The 17326-nt window shown below is 48.5% G+C and overlaps 1 protein-coding gene across 8 annotated transcripts in view; it reads left to right on the forward strand.

Moving 5' to 3' along the window:
- Positions 1–1774: 1774 nt before the first annotated feature.
- PLCD3 (phospholipase C delta 3) overlaps positions 1775–17326 on the forward strand; it is a 70440-nt gene continuing 54888 nt past the window's right edge. For 3 of the 8 annotated variants that reach the window (XM_060203357.1, XM_016193698.2, XM_060203356.1), the window contains exon 1: positions 1949–2199. In XM_060203357.1, coding sequence (XP_060059340.1) covers positions 2076–2199 — 124 coding nt within the window. In that variant the 5' untranslated portion in view covers positions 1949–2075. Of the gene's footprint in view, positions 2200–2564; positions 2582–2657; positions 2675–17326 lie in introns of those variants that run through there. The other 5 variants (XR_009553010.1, XM_060203361.1, XM_060203360.1 and 2 more) reach the window with 4 other exon arrangements.

The following is a 17326-nucleotide window of genomic DNA, read 5'->3' on the forward strand; positions in this document are numbered from 1 at the left end:
TTTGCATAAACATTATGTTTATTATAACCACTTATCAAATTATTATAACCACTTATCAAATATGTCTTTGTGTTTGTTTGTTTTACCAGAGCACTATTGAAAGCTCTGTTTGATCTCTGGTGCCTTATGTGCCAGAGTGGTGCTCTGACTTCATCTCATATAAAATTTCTATCTCATATGAACTAAAATTAATACTTTTTCCAAGTACTCCAAGAGGAGAATGAGGAAGGAACTATAAGATCAAAAGTACAGAGTCAAAGACTTGAAGTTCAGGAAGAATATCCAAAGAGGAGAGGATCCACACCAATAAACTTGGCAAGACTATCTGGAAGTGGGGCAGAGGGAACTGGGTGGTGGCACACCTAGTTGATCGTACACCTTACAATGCACAAGGACCCAGGTTAAAGCCCCCGGTCCTTCAGGGTGCAGACTTTACAAGGGGTGAAGCAGTGCTGCAGTTGTCTCGCTTTCTCTTCCTTTCTTTCTTTTCTTTTCTTTTTTTATGGTCTGGATTTTTTAAAAAATGCTATTTTTAATTTATTTTGATGAGAAAGAGTAGATACAGAGGGAAAGATACCTTGAGAGAGGAAGAGACCAGAACACTGCTCGGGTCTGGCTTATGGTGGTTCTGGGAATTGAACCTGGGACCTCAGAGCCTCAGGCTTGAAAGGCTTTTGCATAACCATTATGTTGTCTTCCCAACCCTCTCTCTTCCTTCCTTTCTTGTTTTATTTTTTAAAAATTTATTCTCTTTTGTTGCCCTTGTTGTTTTATTGTTGTAGTTATTATTGTTGTTTTTGATGTAATCGTTGTTGGATAGGACAGAGAGAAATGGAGAGAGGAGGGGAAGACAGAGAGGACAGAAAGATAGACACCTACAGACCTGCTTCACAGTCTGTGAAGCAACCCCTCTGCAAGTGGGAAGCCGGGGGCTCGAACCGGGATCCTTAAACCTGGCCCTTGTGCTTTGTGCCACGTGCGCTTAACCCGTTGCTCCACTGCCCGACTCCCTCTCTCTTCCTTTCTATCTCCCCCTTCCCTCTCAATTTTCTCTGCCTCTATCCTAAATAGATAAATGAACAAGTATATAGAAAGTGGGGTAGAGCCTTTGATGACAAGTCTAGGTCCTGCAACACTGAGCATTAGCTTTTTCGGGTGCCACACTTCCCGGCCACCAGCGGGTGACGCTGCGCGCCCAGTCCCCGGCGGACCCAGGTCACTTGCACCACGGAACAAGCGCAGACAAGCGTGCACACACCCAGCTTAGTCACAGGCCCTCCTACCCTTCGCGCGGAGCTATGCGGGTGTTTCACAGACGTGCACAAGGGACACGGTCATCAGCACCTACACTCCACTGCCGCGGATGACTGAACTCCCCCCGGAATGCCAGCCCGTTCAGGCTCCCAAGTCCAGAATCGGGATCCTGCGGGGGACTCCACCGCGCCCCCTCCTCCCTTCCAGAACACTCAGATTCCAGAATCCCCACTCCGGGCGACAGCCTGCGGGCACCCGGAGGACCAGTGGTGTGATGTCGCGGGCCTACCCCCCACGGCCCGCGCCCCCACCCGGGGGCTTGGTCCTGGGGTCTCTGTGGGCTTTCCCGGTCCGAGCACTGGCCTGGCTCCGGGGGGACCGGGGTGGGGGGGAGCAGGGAAGGGAGGTAGGAGGAGTCCTGAGTCCTCAGAGGAGTCAGAATCCTAGGAACAGACGGGGTGTCCCGCCGGAAGGTGCCCCCGGACCTCGGGGCTCTGGGGGACACCCGAGCCGGACGCGAAAACCCAGGCTGGGGGCTGCGGGTGGCAGGACGTCCTCGGCACATCTGGGCGGGCTCAGCGGCTGGCGGGTCAGTGCAGTGGATGCGCCTTGGCTTGGAGCCGCAGCCTCCACCCTCGGGTCCCGAACCCCGCCCCCATCTCGGGCCCTCCTTCCCGATCCCGTCCCGCCCTCTCTCCTCCTCTCACTCTCGTCCCGACTCCCTCCCGGCGCCGCTAGGTTTCAGGCAGCGACGGCGCGCTGACCCCCCCGGTTGAGCTGTCCGCAGACCCCCGGCCCGGCCCGGCCCGGCCCCGCGCGCCATGCAGTGCGGCCGCTGCTGGGGCTGCCGACGGCGGCTGGAGGAGCCCGCGGTGCGGGCCCCGCTCACTGCGCCCCCAGACGGCGGCACCAAGAGGCTCCCGCAGTGCGCGCTGAAGAAGATGGGTCAGTGCGGGCTGGCCGGCAGGCGGGGGCGGCGGGGAGTGTCCGCGCCCTTCCCGCGGGGAGTCGCTCCTGGGGTCGCCCGAGATCCTCAGGCCGGGGGGCGCCCCAATGGCCTGGCCTGTGTTTCCCAGCAGGAGGCGCCTTCAGCACCTACAGTAGTGGGACTTTGGGCCGGGAGTCAGGGGCCTAAGATTGGGGCCGCCAACGACTCGGGGAAGTGGAAGAGACCGGGTGCGCTGCCCTGTCCCGCCTCCCCGACACTCTGTGCCTCCAGGGCCTGCGGGGTTCTCAGCGACCCTAGGAGGGCAGGCGAGTTGGCAAAGGCCAGCCCTTCAACCCGGCCGTCCTCAGGGGTGGGGGTGCCTGTGGCGACACCGCGCTGGTAAGACTGGTCTGACCGCCAAGCACACTGCCGAGGGAATCACAAGGCCAGCGATCCCACTTCAGATTGGGGGGAGGCCTTCGGAGGGCAGGGGTAAGTGGTTTTATCCAGCAGAGACTGACAGGGCACTGCACCGCGAAGAATGTGCTATCATTGGATCACTTTCCTGAGAACTAGGTGGTAAATTTCTCCTCCCCCCCACTTTTTTTTTTTTTTTTTTTAATCTAAGGACAGGTCGTTCTGGTTTAGGGTGGCGGGGAGGGGGAAGAGATAGAACCTGGGACTGCAGGAGGCTTAGGCATCAGAGTTTTTTGTTTTAACCAGAGCACTACTCAACTCTGGTTTATGGTGGGATGTGGGGGAACGGGAATGGACCTGGGACTTTGGAGCCTCAGGCATGAGTCTCTTTGCATAACCATTATGCTATCTACCCCCATCCAGTGGTAAATCTGTTTTAAGATTGACTCAGAGAAGCTGAGGGATTTTTAAAAATTTTTTATTAATTTACTATTAGGTAGAGACAAAGAGAAACAGAAGAAAGGGGAAGATAGGGAGAAAGACACCTGCAGCTCTACTTCACTCATGAAAACTTTCTCCCTGTAGATGGGGAGGGGGGCGGGGCTTGAACCCAGGTCCTTGCACACTGTAATGTGTGCATTTAACCAAGTGTGCTACCGCCTGGCCCACAGAAGCTGAGGGACTTGTCTGTAACCACAGAGCTTGTAACTCAGTCTGCACAAAGTGACACTAACTGGTGATTGATGGGTTTGCATGAGAGGAGAGTATGTGGACATATTTCATTCAGTGTGAAGTGAGGTAGTGTGCTGGGGCTGTTGTGGGTAGAAAAGTTATGATGAGCTTAGGTAAAAGGACCAGGGCAGGGTTGCCCTGGAGAGCTGTGTAAATCTTGGGTCAGACTTCTGGAGTCTTGTCTTTTCTCTTTGCTTCTGCCTCTCCCAACACCCCCCCCCCCCCCATTGTTCTAGTTCCTCTCCCTCCTTTGACCTGAGTCTGTTGAGTGACTTGTTTCTTGCTGCTTTTCTTACTTCTTGTGGAGACTAGGACTTGGTCATTCTGGGCATCCAATAAACATCTGTGGATTGCTTGTAGGATACTCTGCCCCAGCAACAAACAAGACAGATGCAGTTACTTCTGGAGAGCAGAAGGATCAGCAAGGAGGTCAAACAAGGAAAGCTGGGTTATACAAAGACTTTCTTCTTTTTTCTTTTCCTTTTTTTTTTTTTTTAAATTATTTATTTATTTATTCATGAGAAAGATAGGAGGAGAGAAAGAACCAGCTATCACTCTGGTACATGTGCTGCCAGGGATGGAACTTGGGACCTCATGCTTGAGTATGCCTTAGCCATTGTGCCACCTCAGGTCAAAGGAGGGAGAGAAACTAGAACAATGGGGGGTGGGGAGAGGCAGAAGCAAAGAGAAAAGACAAGACTCCAGAAGTCTGACCCAAGATTTACACAGCTCTCCAGGGCAACCCTACCCTGGTCCTTTAGCCTCACACCTGAGCTCACCATGACTTTTCTACCCACAACAGCCCCAGCACACTACCTCACTTCACACTGAATGAAATATGTCCACATACTCTCCTCTCATGTCTCCTCCAGGTTTTATCTTTGGAACTTCGAGCCTTCACACGAATCCACTGCTCCTGGAGGCCATTTTCCCATTTTTTGCCATTATTGTTAGATAGGACAGAGAAATTGAGAGAGGAGGGTAATACAGAGAGGGGGAGAGAAAGATGGACACCTGCAGACCTGCTTCACCACTTGTGAAGCAATCTTTCCTGCAGGTGAAAGGCCAGGGGCTCCAACTGGGATCCTTGCGCTTTGTGCCATGTGCGATTAACCCGCTGCGCTACCTACTTGCCCCCCCTTTTTTTTCTCAGAGTGGCTTACCTTTGGCTTCTGGTGAGAATGGGGTTTAAACCTGAAGCCCTTTTGCATCAGAGGCTATGTGCAGGGTCACTATACCAGGTCAGGCCTCTATACAAAGACTTGCATGCTTGTGACTTTGAGGTTCCAGGTTCAATCCTTAGCAACACGATAAGCCAGAACTGAAAAGAGCTGAACTGGTCTCTTTCTCTCAGATTAAAAAAAGAAGAAGAAAAGACTATGAATGTGTGAGATGCCAGGAAGCAGGAGGGCCTTGACTGACTGGCTGCAGCTCTTGAACCCTTCCTTAGTAGGAGACTAGAATGAGGCAGAAGTGGTGGGAATTGAGTAGGGGCCTGGGGACTTAGGCAGGAGCTGTTCAGAGTAGGGATCTGGATGAAATATTAGACATTAGATGCCTAATAGTGAGACTCAGAAGGAACCTGGAGAGTCAGTCATTTGGCACTTAGGCTTGTGCTCAGTTGTTTGAGGGTTCTTGAGTTGAAATCGACCACAAGCCTGCTGCCCACAGCCACAATAAGCCAAGCTCTGTCACACTTGAACATGCAATCAGAGGATGGAGCTTATTAATTCCAGTCAACCCCTCTCCCTCTAAGAAGTGTCAGTCTTCTATACAGGTACAAGTGAGAGAGAGGGAGAGAGTCTAAAGCTGGATTTGGGGGCAACCAGAGAGGAGTTAAAGGCCTCCAAATCTTCTTACCTCCAGGACTATGTTCCTCAAACTTTCATGGAGACCAAAGCCCATGTGTCCTAACTATTCTTTTTTTTGTTTCAAGAGGGCAAGGCCCTGTTGGATTTGAGTCCCTAAGGCAGTCCTTTTGTTTCCAGATTCAGTTTGCGGGTTTGCTTGAGTGAAGTTTGGTCCTGTTTTTCAGGCTTAGGGCAAAGTTAGATAGCCCACTTATTTGGGGGTCCAGGTAGACTGGGCTGGACTCTGCAATCAGTGGGATCTGGAGGGGAAATCTCATGGACAGCAGGGTCCCTCAGTGAGTTAAGGAACAGTAGTGGTTTGGAGAAAGGTGAACAGCCTGGGCAGCTGATGTCCTGCATGGGCCCTGGAATCCGCCACCCACAGAGATTATGGGGCTGCAGAAGGGCTGATACCCCTGCTTACCTGTCTGCTGCTGCATTCCACATACATTTGCCATGCCTCAGTGTCTAGGGCACTGTGCCAGGGCTGGGGTAAGGAGATGAGTAACCATACTTGGCCCTCGGGGAGCACACAGTGTAGTGACAGATATTTACAGACAAATAATTATGGCTGTGCTCAGGACTCAGCACCTGTCACTGAGTAAGACTGCATGGGAGCTTTGGGCACTGGTCACAGTAACATTGTCCAGGACTGTGTAGGTGTTAGAATGTCATCTGGGCAGTCCTCCTTCCCCATTACCACCTCATCCTGCTGAGTGACTGTCTAGAGAGGAATGTCACATCTAAGACTAGGGATGTCTCTTCCCGAGGCCACAGTGAGTCCAGGAAGGGGGTGGAGATGGAAGCCCAGGTGTCCTGGGCTCTAGCCCCTTGAGCCAGCCCAGGCTTGCCACCCAAGGAGCATTCATGGGCAGCTGCTAGTTGAGTTGGCCCTCAGTGCCACTCCTGATCACCTCCACCTCCACCGATATACTTCTTACACTAACAACAGATTTTATTCCAGATTAGGTCAAAAGACCAAGGCCAGGAGTGGCTCAAAGAGATCAAAGACTCAGAGGGAAAGAAAGGGTCTTTAGGAAGGAACTAGGAAGAGAGAGGAGGATGGGGGAATAGGAATAACCACCCCATCCAATCTGAGAGTGATTTGTGAAGCCTGGGTCTCTTCTCCTGTCCCTGTTTCCTGGGGCTGGCTGCTGACTTGGCCAGTCCTGGGGAAACTGGGAGAGATTGAAGAATGAGAAGATCAGCCGGTTGGTGGTGGCACAGGCTCAGCTTGAAGCAGCCTAGGTACCACTTAATCCTGTGGCCACAGATGTCGTAGGGTATGCTACAGGCACTGAAGTCACTTAGCCCAAGGCTATAGCCACCAAAGCCTAGTTTTCGGTGGTGGCTCTTTATCACCAGATTTGGTGAGTACTAATTAGCATCTTTAAAAAATATTTGTGGATTATTTTATTTTAATGAGAGATACTGAGAGAGTGGTCTAGGAGGTGGTGCAGTGGATAAAGCCTTGACTTTCTTTTTCTTTCTTTTTTTTTCTTTTTTTTTTTTTTTTTACCAGAGCACTGCTCAGCTCTGGCTTATGGCTGTGTGGGGGATGACTGAACCTGGGACTTGAGAGCCTCAGGCATGAAAGTCTCTTTGCAAAACCATTATGCTATACCCCAACCCTAAGCATTGACTTTCAGATTTTTTTTTTTTTTACCTCCAAAGTTATTGGTGGGGCTCAATGCCTGCAACTATGAATCCACTGCTCCTGGAGGCCATTTTTCCCTCTTTTTGTTGCCCCTGTTGTTTATTGTTGTTGTTGGATAGGACAGAGAGAGATCAAGAGAGAGGGGGAAGACTGAGGGGGAGAGAAAGATAGACACCTGCAGACCTGTTTCATTCCTTGTGAAGCGACCCCCCTGTACGTGGGGAGCCATGGGCTGGAACCAGGATCCCTATGCGGGTCTTTGCACTTCGCACCATGTGCACTTAATTCAGTGTGCTACTGCCCAGCCCCCAAGCATTGACTTTAAAACATGAGGTCCTGAGTTCAATCCCCGGCAGAATATATTCCAGAGTGATGTCTGGTTCTTTCTTTCCTATCTTTCTCATGAATAAATTAAATATATATATATATATATATATATATATGAAAAATATTGAGAGAGAAGAGAAAGATTGAGAGAGATTCCAGAATACTGCTCAGCTCTGGTTTGTGGGGGGCTGGGCTTGAACTTGTGTCATACACAGGGCAAAACAGCATACTATCCAAGTGAGCTATTTCATGGGTCCTAGCTCTACGAGTGAGTGATTTATACATGGAGAGGGCCTGTCAACCCCCAGGCACCACAGAGATTTACCAAATAAAATATAGTATGCCCCGTGAAATGTGACTTTCAGGTAAGCAATGAATAGCTGGGAGCAAACTTATACTAACTCATTATCATTATTATTTTAATCTGAAATTAAAATTTAGTTAGGCATCCTGAATTTTATTTATTTATTTTCCCTTTTGTTGCCCTTGTTTTTCTTTTTTTATATTTATTTTCCCTTTTTTAATGTTTATTTTCCCTTTTGTTGCCCTTGTTGTTTTTTTATTGTTACTGCAGTTATTATTGTTGTTATTGACGTCATTGTTGTTAGATAAGACAGAGAGAAATGGTGAAAGGAGGGGAAGACAGAGAGGGGGAGAGAAAGATAGACACCTGCAGACCTGCTTCACCGCCTGTGAAGTGACTCCCCTGCAGATGGGGAGCCGGGGGCTTGAACCGGGATTCTTACACTGGGCCTTGCGCTTTGCACCACCTGCACTTAAGCCACTGCGCTACCACCCAACTCCTGAATTTTATTTTTTGTCAACACTGGAACTTCACTGCTCTAAGTTGACTTTTTTTCCAGGTAGAGAGACAGAGGGAGAGAAGAAAAGATAACCACAGTGCAGAAGCTTCCTCTGGTGTGGTGGGAGCTGGGCTCAAACCTGGGCCATGCTCATGGCAGAGCAGGGCTGTCCTGGATCCTCCACTCCCACCCCTAGCCCTCTCCCTCTGCCCCTGCCTGCCTGCTCCCTGTGATCCTCCCTGCCTTAATCCCAGCCACCATAGTGCTGAGTGGGCAGACTCCTGCTCCCTCCCCTGGGCTGCATGCTCACACCAAGTGCTGGAGGGCTCACCCATGGCTTGCCCTGGACATCTCCTGTCGGGTGAGTGAGGTTGGCAGGTGTGGGGGCGTCTTCAGCAGGCACTGACCTCTGGCCTAGTGGGGGGCTTGCCAGGAAGGGCTGTGAAGCCAGTTCTGTCTTGCCTGTGGCTCCTACTTCTCCTCCTTCAGCTCTGAGGAGGTCCCTCTGGTGACCTCTGTCCCCAAACAGGCTTTACACCCAGCCAGGAAGGGTACTGCCCCCTTATCTGCAGGTTGTCAGCTTGAAGCAGAAGCTTAGCCTGTCTTTCCTGACATTGTTGATTCCACAAGGAATGCTTGCCTGGAGTTCCCTGGTTGTGGCCTCCATCCAGGGCCTAGGAGTGCTGAGGTGCTTGGGGCTGCCTGCTACCTACTTACTGTCTGGGAGGTTAGGGTGGGAACCACTTATGGCACCCCTCCCCCCAGTCCTGCTTGGCGTGGTCTCTCCTAGAGTCTCAGGGCCCAGCCTCCAGGAAGAGCTGTTTTCTCTCTCTCCCTTCCCTCTTGGCTCAGCGTCACCATGGTTGTCACTGTTCCCTGAATGTTTCACATTCCTGAGTGTGTACTGCCTCTCACACACATATACCTTCTGTTCTCCTCTCCAAGCTAATATACCTCCCACCCACCCCAACTACACACATACGCACACAACCCTGTGTGTACCCACCACCTGATCACACACCCTGTTGTCTGCATGTTATCCTTTGTCTCCAAGCTCCATGCCCTGTAAGCACAACACCCTTGTGACCTCCCCCCATCCCCCACCCCATACAGCCCCTGCCTGAGTGACCCATGGTTTTAATTATTTAAAAATATTTATTCATTTATTTTACCTTGAAATTAAAAAAATAAAGATTTTATTTATTAATGAGAAAGGAGGAGAGAGAGAAAAAAAATCAGACATCATTCTGGTATATGTGCTACCAGGAATTGAACTTGGGACCTCATGTTTGAGAATCTAATGCTTTATCCACTGCACCACCTGTTGAATTACTTACATTAAATAAATTTAAAAGACATTTTAAATTAACTAATTATTTTTTTATTGCTACCAGGCTTGTTATGGGCTTAGTGCTGCCGCTACTACTCCACTGCTCCCAGTGACCTTTTTTCTTTTTCTCTTTTAAAACTACTTTTTTTTTCTTAAAAAGATTTATTTCCTTTTGTTGCCCTTGTTGTTTTATTGTTGTAGTTATTATTATTGTCATTATTGGATAGGACAGAGAGGAATGGAGAGAGGAGGGGAAGACAGAGAGGGGGAGAGAAAGACAGACACCTGCAGACCTGCTTCACCACCTGTGAAGCGACTCCCCTGCAGGTGGGGAGCCGGGGGCTCGAACCGGGGTCCTTACGCCGGTCCTTGAACTTCGCTCCACATGCGCTTAACCCGCTGTGCTACCGCCCAACTCCATAAAACTACTTTTTAAAAAGATTTTATTTATGGGGGTCGGGCGGTGGCGCAGTGGGTTAGGCGCATGTGGCGCAAAGCGCAGGGACCTGCGTGAGCATCCCGGTTCGAGTCCCCGGCTCCCCACTTGCAGGGGAGTTGCTTCACGGGCGGTGAAGCGGGTCTGCAGGTGTCTATCTTTCTCTTCCCTTCTCTGTCTTCCCCTCCTCTCTCCATTTCTCTCTGTCCTATCCAACAACGAATTGCGTCAACAAGGGCAATAATAATAACCACAACGAAGCTACAACAAGAGCAACAAAAAGGGGGGAAAAATGGCCTCCAGGAGCGGTGGATTCATGGTGCAGGCACCGAGCCCAGCAATAACCCTGGAGGAGGAAAAAAAAAAAAGATTTTATTTATTCGTTAGTGAGAAAGATGAGAGAGAGAGAGAAAGAAAGAGAGAGGAGAGAGAAAAAGAACCAGACATCACTATGGTACATATGGGACTTGGGACCTCATGTTTGAGAGTGTAGCACTTGGGCAGGGTAGACAACATAATGGTTATGCAAAGAGATTCTTGGGGGGCTGGACAGTAGCAGCTGGTTAAGTGCACATGGTGCCAAGCTCAGGGACTGGTATCAGGATCCCAGTTCCAGCCCAGTTCACTTCACAAGCCTTGAAGCAGGTCTCTCCCCCTCTCTGTCTTCCCCTCCTCTCTCTATTTCTCTCTGTCCTATCCAACAACGACATCAATAACAACAACAATAACAACAACAACAACAACAACAATAAAATAACAAGGGCAACAAAAGGGAAAATTTTTTTTCTAAAAAAATTGTATATATATAGTTTTAAAAGAGAGAGAGAGCACTGCACCACCTGTCTGACCACTCTTTTTTCTTTTTTATTTGATAGGACAGAGAGGAATTGAGAGAAAAGGATAGACAAAGAGGGAGGTGGGGGAGAGAAAGATAGGCACCTAAAGCCCTGCTTCACTGCTCAGGAAGCATCCCCCCCTGCAGGTGGATAGCAGGGGCTTGAACTCGGGTCCTTTCACTTGGTGATGTGTATGTTCGACCTGGTGTATCACTTCCTATCCCCCTTTTCCAATTTTATTGATTTTTATAGGACAGAGAAGTTGAAAGAGCAAGGAGAGATAGAGAGGAAGAGAGAGGAAGCGGCAGTGGCACACCTGGTTGAGCACACACATTACAGACTGGATGAACAAGCCCCTAGTCTCTACCTGTAGGGGAAAGCTTTATAAGTGGTGAATCAGAGCTGCAGGTGTGTCTCTTTCTCTCTCCCTCTCTATCTCCCCTTTCCCTCTCAATTTCTCTGTCTCTATCCAAAAATAATTTTTAAAAAATTAGATTTTTTAATATTTATTTCCTTTTTGTTGCCCTTGCTTTTATTGTTGTTGTAGTTATTATTGTTATTGATGTCGTCGTTGTTGGATAGGACAGAGAGAAATGGAGAGAGGAAGGGAAGAAAGGGAGAGAGAAAAACAGACACCTGCAGACCTGCTTTACCCCTGTGAATCGAACCCCCTACAGGTGGGGTGGGGAGCCAGGGGCTGGAACCGGATCCTTACGCCAGTCCTTTGCGCCACTGGTGCTTAACCCGCTGCGCTACCGCCGGACTCCCAATAAGTATTTTTAAAAGAAACTACTAAGAAAGAGAAAGAGAGGGAGGGAGAGGGAGAGGGAGAGGGAGAAAGAGGGCAAGGGAGAGGGAAAGGGAGAGGGAGAGGGGGAGGGAGCGAGAGAGATGCCTACAGCACTTGCTTCACTGCTCATGAAACTTCCCCCATGTAGGTGACTGTTTTAATCCGGGTCCTTGCACATGATAATGTGTGTGTTCAACCAGGTTGCCACTGCATAGTTCCTATTTTATCTTTTTTTAATATTTATTTATTCTCTTTTGTTGCCCTTGTTTTATTGTTGTAGTTATTGATGTCGTCATTGTTGGATAGGACAGAGAGAAATGGAGAGAGATGGGGAAGACAGAGAGGGGGAGAGAAAGACAGACACCTGCAGACCTGCTTCACTGCTTGTGAAGCCACGTCCCTGCAGGTAGGGAGCCTGGGGCTGGAGCCGGGATCCTTACGCCAGTTCTTGCGCTTTACACCACGTGTGCTTAACCTGCTGTGCTACCGCCGGACTCCCCCCTATTTTATCTTAATGAGAAAGATACAGAGAGAAAGAGTGAGAGTGGTCCAGGAGGTTGCGCTGTTAATAAAGCACTGACTTTCAAGCATGTAGTCCTGAGTTCAATCCTTGGCAGCGCATGCACCAGAGTGATGTTTGGTTCTTTCTTTCCTCCTTTCTCATGAATAAATAAATCTTAAAAAAATAAAAAAGAACGAGAGAGAGAGAGAGAGAGAGAGAGAGAGAGACCAGAGAGCTTTACTCAGCTGTGGCTTATGGTAGTGCTGAGGATTGAACCTGGGACTTAGGACCCTCAGGCATAAAAGTCTTCTGCAGAACCATTATGCTGTCTTCTGTCCCACCCACAATTTTCAGCAACCAAGGCTTGTCCTTTCTGTGCTTCAGTTATCACTCTAATAGGAAGGGTTAGCTGGGGGGGGGGGGTCAGCAGTGGACTTGGTCTTCCATTAAGGCCAGTTCTGACACTGAAGCAGTTTGGAGAGAACTGCTTAGGCCCCAGACTACAAACTCCAAAGGCCTCTGCTGAAGGTGGTAGTTGGGCCTGCCCTGTCCACAATGCCCCCCACCCCCAGTCCTCCCCCTCTCGCTCCCCCTCTTTGGGGGCCAAGATAAGCAGACAGTTCAGCTTAGTGAGGGTATGCTGACAGTTCTGAGCAGCAGAAGGACAGGGTCCTGGCTGGGAGCCAGGGTGCTGAGGAGGACACATGTCCCCTGGATTCCTCTGCTCCCAGAGCTCTGTCTCAGTATCTTATTTTATTTTAATTTAATGTATCATATTATTATTATTTCTTGCCTCCAGGGTTATTGCTGGGGCTCAGTGCCTGTACCATGAATCCACTGCTCCTGGAGGCCATTTTTTCCCCTTTTGTTGCCCTTGTTGTTGTTTATTATTATTATTATTATTTTTACCAGAGCACTGTTCAGCTCTGGCTCATGGTGGTGCAGGGGATTGAACCTGAGACTTTGGAGCCTCAGGCATGAGAATCTCTTTGCATAACTGTTAAAGAATTTTTTTTTTTTTTTTTTACCAGAGCACTGCTCACCTCTGGTTTATGGTGGTATGGGACTCTGGAGCCTCAGGCACGAGAGTCTCTAGAGTTGCATAACCATTATGCTATCTACCCTGTCCTATTTTATTTCATTTTATTTTAGTTCTACCAGAGCACTACTCAGCCCTGGCTTGTGGTGGTGGTGGGGCGGGGATTGAATCTGAGACTTTGGAGCCTCAAGCTTGAGAGTCTCTTTGCATAACTGTTATGCTACTTACCCTTGTCCTTCTCAGTTTCCTTCGGTGTTATTCACAGCATGGTAGGCCCTAAATTGAGCTACCGTGTGAGCTTCAGCTCATTCAAGCCTTTGAAGTTAGACTCTCAATAGATGCCGGCTCTACTACCTAGTGACCCTCAGACCCTGGACAAGTTAGGAAACTGCTCTATGCTTCTTGCATCTCTTTAACAGTTTTACTGGGAACAAAGTCACACACACCCTTTTTCCCCCCCACCTTTCTTTTTCTCAGAGAAATTGAAAGGGGAGAGAGGGAGGGGGGGACAGAGAGAGGATGAAAGAGAGAACCTGTAGACCTGATTCACTAGTCATGAAGCTTCCTCCTCTGTATGTGGGAGTTGGGGGCTCAAACCTGAATCCTTGTCCATGGTAATGTGTGCACGAAACCAAGTGCACCACCTCCTGGCCTCTAATCCACTTTTAAGTGGCTGATTCAGTGGCATTAATTACATTTGCAATGTTGGGTATTCACAATGTTGTATTAGGTCTAAAACTTTTCTGTCATCCCAAATGGAAACTCTGTGACCATGAAGCAAGTCAGCCTCCTTCCCACACCTGGAGACCTGTTTTCTGTCTATGAATTTATCTTTTGTTACCGTATATAAATACTGACATATAAATATTTATATGACATATACATATTTAAAAATATTTGTTCCCTTTTGTTGCCCTTGTTGTTTGATTATTATAGTTATTATTGTTGTCATCATTGTTGGATAAAACAGAGAGATATGGGGAGAGGAGGGGAAGACAGAGAGGGGGAGAGAAAGATAGACACTTGCAGACCTGCAGGTAGGGATCAGGGGCGCCAACCGGGATCCTTACGCTGGTCCTTGTGCTTTGCGCCACGTGTGCTTAACTCTCTGCTCTACCTCCCAACTCCCTGACATATAAATATTATATGTCTTATAATACTGACATATTTTCCTTAGCATAATCTTTCCAAGGTTCATCTTTCCAGGTCACATTTCACTTTTTAAAATTAAAAAAAAAATTTTATAACTGAGTCATACTTCATTGTATAAACAGGCCACATTTTGCTTCTCCATTCAGCGGTTGATGGGTTATTTTCACCTTTTGACTATTGTCACTCCTTATTTTTATTGCTCCACCACCTGTTAAGTTAAGGTGGTTATGCCCTGGCCCAGCCCAAGTCTGAGTTCAGGGCAAAGCTGACTACATAGAGAAGCTACAAAAACCACAGTGGTTCCTGTGGTTTCTGTGGAGTCTACCTGCTTCCAGTGAGGTAGGAATGAGAAAGAGGAAATACCTGTGTTTGGGATCTGCCAGTACTAGTAGGTGTTTCCTGGATAGCTGGTGAGAGCCCTGCCCACTTTGCATCACTATCTGGGCTCTCCTCTTGATGTTTCCCCTTGATCTCTGTTGATTCAGCACTTCCTGTCTGACACCCCAATTCCCTCACTACCACAGGGGTCAGATGCTCAAGCAATGGGGAAACAGAGGCAACTGCAGACAGTCAATAGCCTACCCAGTGTTGGCTTTCCTTTGGGGGTGTGTTTGGAGCCAGTGCAGTCTGAGAGGAAATACTGGTAGAATAGGGCAGACTTGGAGGTCACCCGCACCCCGCAATAGGCTCCTGAGGAGTTGAGGGGCGGGCTAGAAGCAAAGGCCCTCAACTGTGGAAACTGGCTCCAGTGGGGGATTGGTCAGGTTGCCTTACTCAGTGCCTTGTTTGCAGAAAACTCTGGACAAGACTGGCCCTTCCTTGGTGACTCACCATCATTTCTGGCCTTAGTCACCAATCCCCTCACCCCACCCCCCACAACTATGGGCTTGACATCAGAGGGCTGGCCTGGTCAAGGTGTGGCTCCAGCTGCAAATCCTTGCTGTGGGAATAAGGGGACTGAGGACATAGAGGAGGGGTGGGCTGCAGACTGTCTATATCCAACCCCTTGTTTCTCAGGAAAAGAGAATTCAGAGGCTGCCTAGATGTGGGGATAGGGAGCTGAGGGTCTGACGACCTCAGGACCTGGTCCATGCCACATGCCAGCTTTTTGTCTGGAAAGAGGACTCTGCCTCCCCCTTCCTGTGTGTGTGTGTGTGTGTGTGTGTGTGTGTGTGTGTGTGTGTGATTGTTTGGGTGTTTTTTTCATAGATTTTATTTTTAAATTGATTTATTGTTCAAGAGGGCAGAGAGAAATTGACAGGGAAAGAGGAGATGAGAGTGGGAATGAAAAAAAGAGACCCTTACAGACCTGATTCACTTCTTCTTTTTCTTTCTTTCTTTCTTTCTTTTTTTTTTTTTGCCTCCAGGGTTATTGCTGGGGCTTGGTGCCTGCACTAAAAATCCACTGCTCCTGGGAGCCATTTTTTTCCATTTTTGTTGCCCTTGTTTATCATTGTTGTTATTATTATTGTTGTCATTGTTGTTGGATAGGACAGAGAGAAATCAAGAGAGAAGGGGAAGACAGAGAGGAGGAGAGAAAGATAGACACCTGCAGACCTGCTTCACCACCTCTGAAGCGACTCCCCTGCAGGTGGGGGCCTGGGGGCTTGAACTGGGATTCTTACGCAATCCTTGTCCTTTTTGCCATGTGCACTTAACCTGCTGCGTTACCGCCCAGGCCCCCTGCTTTACTTCTTTTTTTTTATCTTTTTGTTTTTTTAGTCTTTATTTATTTATTGGATAGAGACAGTCAGAAACTGAGCAGAATGGGGGAGATAGAGAGGGAAAGAGACATAGAGACATCTACAGTCCTACTTCACCACTTGTGAAGCTTTCCTCCTGCAGGTGGGCACCGGGGGCTTGAACCCACTATGCTACCGCATGGCCCCTAAGTTGAAAATTCCTTTTGTTGCAGGTGAAGGGGATAAGGAACTTAGGGGTTCCTTTGAAACTCTGCTGGTCAGGTCATAAGCAAATATCTGATGAAGAATCACAGGAGAGTGATCTGGAGATGGTACAGTGGATAAAGCATTGGACTCTTTTTTAAGTGTCATGGAGGGTGAGCATTTATTGAAGCAAAGCATGGATAGGACAGAGAAAGATGGGGAGGGAAGATAGCATAATGGCTATGCAAAAAGATTCAAGTGGGGACCGGGTGGTGGCACACCTGGCTGAGCGCACATATTGCAATGCACAAGGACCCGGGTTCAAGCTTCCAGTCCTCACCTGCATGGGGGAAGCTTTGCGAATGGTGAAGTGGGGCTGCAGGTGTCTCTGGCTCTCCCCTTTTCTATCGACCCCTTTCCTCTCTACTTCTGGCTGTCTCTCTCCAATAAATAAATATTTAAATAATAATAATAATAATAAAAAGATTCAGGTGTGGGGTTCCGAGGTATCAGGTTAATTCCTCAGCACCACATAAGCCAGAACTGAGCAGTGCTCTGGGAAAAATGAAAAAGAAGATGCATGTAAAGATATATGTAGACCTTCAAGAGTGAGAGAGGACACACCCATCCAAAAAGATCTGTGTATACCTATGTTCATAGCAGCACAATTTGTGATAGCTAAAACCTGGAAGCAGCCCAGGTGTCCAGCAACAGATGAGTGGCTGATCAAGTTGTGGTCTATATACACAATGGAATACCGGGCTCTTGTCGGGGGGGCCTCTCTCGGGTACAGGCCTTCTGACGTGCCTGCTCTGTTGTGCACCAGAAATGGGTGTCAAGAAGGATGTACCTTGAGGCATCAGTGGCAAGTACTACAGGATTCTCTTAGTGTCCATGGTTAGTGATGCGATATAAGATGACCTGGGGACTGTTTGCTAACAATCCGTTTATTGAACAGCAGAGCAGGGTTTTTAAGGGGTTGCAGGAGGAAGTAAATTGTCTATACCATATATGGTAGAGAGGCAAGGGGTCTGGAGAGGGCCAGGGCTTCTTTGGTGAGTGATCTAAGGAACGAGGAAATTGTTAGGGGTTGGGAAAAGGTCAGGGTTTGATTAGTGACTGTTGAGCAAGGGGTTTAATTGGTTGAAACAACAAGGAAATAGGGTTATCAATAACCAGCAGACAGAGAAGGGTCTTGAGGGCAGAGAGAAGATGGATCAGGTATGATCAAAGGAATGGGGGAGGTAGGGAAGTAGGGAGAGGACTTTCAGTTACTGTTTGACAGAATAGAACAATGATACATGGATTACATATGATCAAAGGAGGTGAACTTCTAGTAACCTCTGAGTAAGCAGGCCATTTGGTTTAGGAACAAGGAAGTAGGCTG

Source organism: Erinaceus europaeus, chromosome 12 (genome assembly GCF_950295315.1).
Source record: "Erinaceus europaeus chromosome 12, mEriEur2.1, whole genome shotgun sequence".
NCBI lineage: Eukaryota > Metazoa > Chordata > Mammalia > Eulipotyphla > Erinaceidae > Erinaceus > Erinaceus europaeus.